The following is a 6,000-nucleotide window of genomic DNA, read 5'->3' on the forward strand; positions in this document are numbered from 1 at the left end:
CCTAAGTTAGTCATTAAGCACCCGTACACTACAATACTTCCGTTACTCTTCACCCATGCACACGTTACAACAATGCATAGAGGAAAGACTTGAAATCTCGGGTTGTCACATAGATTCTAATATTAAATTATGTGTTTAATAAAATTAAGAAAAAAAAAAAAAGTTTCTCTCCTTCACTTTTTACACGTTGCCAGTTTGTATTTTAATGCCTATTTGTACCAAACGTAACTCATAAATCTATCTTAAGGACTGTTACTATTTCAAATGTAGCCCGTATAAATTCTATACTCGTGAATCTATATTAAGGATGGTTAGTATTTCAAATGTAGCCAGTACAAATTCTATCTCAATCATATTTGACTTTTGATCTAAAATCTCCATTCTGTATCACACGATTTTCACACTCTTTTATATCTTTAAACCTCACCTGAATTCTCTAGATTTATTGTTACTAGAATGATTACCATCAACATCGTTACCTTTTAATCCACTTAATAAGCATTTTATTCAACATCACAATAATCTTAAGTACCAACACCCTTCAACTTGGTACTTGGTACATCAGAAGCAACAAGTTTTCAGCAAAAACATTTCAACATAATTCTTTAGCAGATTTATCATTCCAACTTGATGTCTTCTGAGCATTATCAGTGGCGAATACATAAAACTTTTGTAGAGGGCACAATATAGATTGGCTAAAATGTAATAGAGAAAGAAATGATGATAAAATAACATAGTTCATTAAATATTTAAGAGTTAATTACACAGATGGACCCTATGATTTTTGCTAGTTTCACCTTTGGGTATCAACTTTTTTTTTAATAGGTTTAGGTTTTATGGTTTCAATTTTGTGACAACGTTGGGTACTTACACCAAAATTAGTTAATTTTATCAATATAATGACTAAAATACCCTTTCATTTTTTTTTAATTTTATCAATGTAACACCTTTGGGTACTAACATCTAATTTTATTTAAGTTTCAATCAATTTTACAAAATCTATTTATTTTGTTTATTTTCATCTTTTTATTATATCTCTTAATTAACATAAAATCTATTTTTTTATTTTCATATTTTTATTAAATTATTTAACATAAAATCTACTAATCTGCTTTTAATAATGTTAATGCATTATCTGTCTATCGCCTCCGTCAATTTAGTCCGTAGCAGAAACCGAAGAATTCTAAGCTTTTAGTGTTATATCTTGTTAGAAAGGCAAGGTGGCAATTTTGTAAATAATGAGATTTCTCATTATATCCCTTAGCCTATAAATAGATCATTTAGTTGTAAAGTTTAAGACTTTTGGCTCATTTGGAGATTTAGAGATTTATTCTAGAGAGAGAAAGTCTAGAGAGAGAAAGTATCTCTACGTGATTCACGGCTTTGTACACGACATCATATCAATAGAATCACGTCATTAGTACATTCTTGTGTGTTCGGTCACGCACGTTCACGGATTCCGCATGTCGAACGTTCGTTACGCAGTCGTACGGTGTCAAAACCGATCCTACAAATAATAAATATTTATGGTTGATTTTTGAACTTTGTATTCTATTCTAGGATAATACTAATCTGCTTTTAATAATAAATACTTATGGTTGATTTTTGAACTTTGTATTTTATAGTTATATATTTGTATAATTGTATTATAAGTAATTAGTATGTGTAATGTAATATTATGTGTTATGAATATTAAATATTTAAATAATCATATTATGCTTGTTACCTGTCAAAAAAAAAATATTATGCTTGTTTAGTTTATGTAAAATTATATCAGAAATAATTACAGATTAATACTGTCAGATTTTAATATGTAATATAATATTCTGGATTTCTGGTAGCGTAACTAAATAATAGCAACAGTTACTGATAATTAGTACGTACATTCTATAAATTTTTATGTCAGGAAAAAAAATTATTTTTTCCAATATACATCAGTAATAAAGATTAATCCTTTAATTAAGTTAACTCATTATTATAAAGAATAATACATTTTTAACAGCTTACAATTTCAAATATATATATAGACAGAGGTTCCTGTAAAAAAGACCTAAAGTGTGAGAAAGGTAAGAAAGAATCTCAGCCATTAGATCATTCCATATCAATTACATTAGATCAAGGTTATAATAGTAATTCTACTAATAAATCTAATTAAGGATCAAATTTGTGTAACCGATTTTACTAAGTTATTTTAGGGAATTCGAATTTTGAATATATTATGACGTAAATATTACAATTCAACTGTCATCTAATTCTTCTTTGATCAGTATACACATCCAATTCATCTTTCACCCAATTCATCTTTCATTCAAAACATCTGCGATTCAAGAACACCAGTTCGTAATTCTGCATGGAGAACGACGATCCAGGTAATATTTTTATGTTGTTTTTTCGTTTATTACGTATTGGTAATTAATATTCGTCAAAGCAAAGCTTCAATTTTCAATCATCTGTTATGTCAATTTTCAAGAACACCAGTTCGTAAATCTGTATGGTGTTTTTTTGCATGGGTGATGTTCATTTAGTATACCAGTTTATTCAATGACATTACGTGTAATCCTTTTAGGGTGTTTTATAGTAGTGTTTTTGATGTATACTATTGAAGTTGGAGGGTTTTTTTATAACTGTTTTTTATTTGATACAATTGACTAGTTGCTCGTGGTGTTATGTTATGCATATTAGTTCTGGTGTTTTTTGGTCTGTTACAGTGTATGGTGTTTTTGCATGTGTGTTCCTTTAGTATACGAATTTTTTTGACACCACGTGTAATCCTTTCAAGGTATTTTTATATGTACATGGTGTTTTGATGTATACTATTGAAGTTGGAGGGTGTTTTTTTATAACAGTTGTTGATTTGCTATAGTTGATTTGTTGCTTGTGGTGTTATTTTGTACATATTATGTTGTGGTGTTTTTTTACTGTCGAACCATTCAATTTAATTTTTTTCGTAGTCTTTCAAACTTATCAGCCGGTTGGGCAACTACATCTGTCTCCAAACTCCAGTAAGAGGACTTATTTACCTGAGGTAGATGAATCGCTTAAGACGAAGGATAAGATGACGCTTGATACGGTGAATAATGCATTCCTCTTTTATCAGAAGTATGCAATGGCTTCAGGCTTCACTGCCAGGAAGTCTTCTCAATACACGCCTCATGGTGTTATAAAATCTAAATGGTTCGTTTGCTTAAAGGAGGGGACTAAACCTTTTAAGGCGATCGATACATCTAAAGAAATTGACACCTCAAATAATAGGTCAAAGAGGAAATCCATTCGACGTGTTCCTTCTATAAGGACGGGTTGCAAATCACGTATGTGTGTGAAGTTAAATGCTTCGAATCTATACGAGGTATATTCTTTCAAGGAGGCCCATAATCACTATTTTATTGTTGTGGAAGATAGGCATTTACTTCTCGCTAACCGAGGTATGAACTATATGCAAGAGCAAGCCGTTAACGCGTTGAGCGCCTTGAACATTGGACCGGTCAAAGCGTTTAATATCATGAGGACACTATATGGTAGGTTTGACAAGGTTGGGACAACCAAAAACGATTTTAAAAATTTTAAGCGAGACCTGAACATGTATATATCTGGGTTTGACGCTGATATGATGATTAAACGGATATTGAGGAAGAAAGAGTACATGCCAAACTTTTCAATGGAGTATATAACCACAGAAGATGGGGTTTTAAGGGCGTTGTTTTGGGCCGATGAAGATGCCAAAAGGAAATTTTCGGTGTTTGGTGACGTTGTTTCATTTGATGCCACATATTGTCGTAACAAGTAAGTTTGATAATTATCATCCTTATTTTGATTTGTACAGCTTATTTGCTAAGTATATGTCATTTAGTTGTATGGTGTTTTTAATCCATATTTGTTTTTTATGTACAAAATGATGTTTGTTCCATTTACTGGTATCGACAACCACAATCGTAACGTTACTCTTGGTGCCGCTATAATAGGCAACGAAACGGCTGAAACTTATAGTTGGTTGCTTAAGGTGTTTCGTGAAGCATTTGGCCGTGCTCGTCTGGTGATTGTCACCGACCAAGACCCAGCGATGAAGAAGGTTATTGAAGATACATGGTCTGAGAGTAGACATAGGCTATGCATGTGACACATCATGGACAAGCTTACTGGTAAGGTGTTTACTTATTCGTCCTTTTATGCTTTTTTTATATTTTTACATATGTTGTTCAATGGTGTTTTAGGTTGGTGCTACAATCTGCAATAGTACAGATTTCAAAAAGAGGTTGTGTGCCATTGTGTGGACCGATTCAATTCTACCTGAGAAGTTTGAACGTGATTGGCTACCATAATGAACGATTTTAACTTGGTTGATCATGAGTGGCTACAGTCAATTTATCAAATCAGGGATACTTGGATACCGGCTTATTATCACGAGGAGTTCATGTCCGGGCTTATGCGTACCTTATCTCGTTCAACCATTTCTTTGGACAGTTTTGTAACCCAGAGTGCACTCTTGTCGAATTTTTCAGGCATTTTGATTATGCCATTGAAGCTCAGAGACATAAGCACAGGAAGAACGACCATGACACTACAAATACAAATGCTGACATATGGGTCGTAGACTTTGTTTTGGAGGATCAAGCAGCCAATATATACACACGCACTATATTTTTTGACCAGCCGTGGAGATACAAAATAGTGTACACAGATGTGCTATCGGAAAGTGGGAAAATATGGGTGACTTCGTTAACTTTTTTGTGAAGGACTGGGAACAACCGTGCACTACTTTCTTCGTGGTATATACAAAGAATTAAATATCTAAGTTTGAATATAATCTCTTTGAGTTTACACATGTTGTTTTGTACTGTTATGTCTCATAAATGTATAGCACTTGCCCATTTACAGTAACATATGGTGTTATGGTATAGTTTTTGTTGTGTTTATGTTGTAATGTATGTAACAAAATTCTAATTTTTAATGGTGTTTTATAGGTTATGATACGGGAGGACGACATGACTATGTACTGTACATGCAAAAGATTCGAACAGTTTGGGTTGTTGTGCTCACACATCTTTTGTGTGCTAAGGATGCTTGATATTAGGGAGTTTCCACAATGCTATATCTTACGACGCTGGACTCGGGAAGTTGTTCCCAATAGTGCCCTTGGTGCTATTCTAGGTATCAACGAGTGTGAGGATCGTTATAATGAAGTTAACTGTGTTGTACACGAGAGCACATATTCTACGGAGTCTGTTATTAACAGGCTTGTCGCTAACTTTGATGTGTTGAGCTCATTCAGGGATCATGTTGTTAACTATTTCAAAACAGCTAATGAGACGGTGGTCAATGCCCCACATAAGAGCCGTCGCGAAAGCTTTGCTAAAATTACTGGTAACACACAACCATCAAATGTAACCGTTCATGTTCCCGTTGGAACTAGATACAAAGGTTTGGGTAAGCCTAAACGAATGAAGTCCAAACGTGAAATTGCTATAAGTCAGTTGGGCAAAAAGAGCCATCAGTGTCAAAACTGTTTTAGATACGAGCATAACAGATGTACTTGCAAAAACCCTACCCGGACTAAAGAACAAGCTATGGCCGAGGAGGACGGTGAAGAAGCTAATGAAGTTGACAAGGAGGAAGATGAATGGGAAGAAGTTGAAGAAGCTCTGGATGAACAAGATGAGGACGAATCAGACGAGGAGGATGGAGAAGAGGACAAGGAAGTTATTTAGAGATGTCTAAGCATTTGGTTATTTTAATGTATTTTCTTTTTGTTTCGTACATTGTTAGGTTTTCAATGGTTTTTCGGATTCGTAGAAACTCGTGGTTTTATTTTGTTTGGTTCTGGTCGAATTTTATATTACCGGTGACAATGTTTTATATTTTGTGTTTTTGTTTCACTTAAATATGTTTTTTTGTTAACCAATGGTGTTATTTTTTGTTCAGGGTGTTTTATTATGTATGCTAGAAGTTTAATGGTGTTATTTATTTGCACACAATGTTTTTAATGTGCATATTTGTTGTACTATT

General features: G+C 33.4%; 2 protein-coding genes across 2 annotated transcripts; both read left to right on the plus strand.

The window, feature by feature from the left end:
• Positions 1-3,055: 3,055 nt before the first annotated feature.
• On the plus strand, positions 3,056-3,784 carry LOC110918882 (protein FAR1-RELATED SEQUENCE 5-like). The gene has a single exon (XM_022163161.1). The coding sequence runs from the start codon at positions 3,056-3,058 to the stop codon at positions 3,782-3,784; it is 729 nt and encodes a 242-aa protein (XP_022018853.1).
• Positions 3,785-3,889: 105 nt separating this feature from the next.
• LOC110918883 (protein FAR1-RELATED SEQUENCE 7-like) lies at positions 3,890-5,702 on the plus strand. The gene is made up of 4 exons (XM_022163162.1): positions 3,890-4,066; positions 4,209-4,299; positions 4,355-4,704; positions 4,959-5,702. The coding sequence occupies exons 1-4, from the start codon at positions 3,890-3,892 to the stop codon at positions 5,700-5,702; spliced, it is 1,362 nt and encodes a 453-aa protein (XP_022018854.1).
• Positions 5,703-6,000: the final 298 nt, after the last annotated feature.

This window comes from Helianthus annuus, chromosome 8, assembly GCF_002127325.2.
Source record: "Helianthus annuus cultivar XRQ/B chromosome 8, HanXRQr2.0-SUNRISE, whole genome shotgun sequence".
In the NCBI taxonomy this organism is placed as follows: Eukaryota; Viridiplantae; Streptophyta; class Magnoliopsida; order Asterales; family Asteraceae; genus Helianthus; species Helianthus annuus.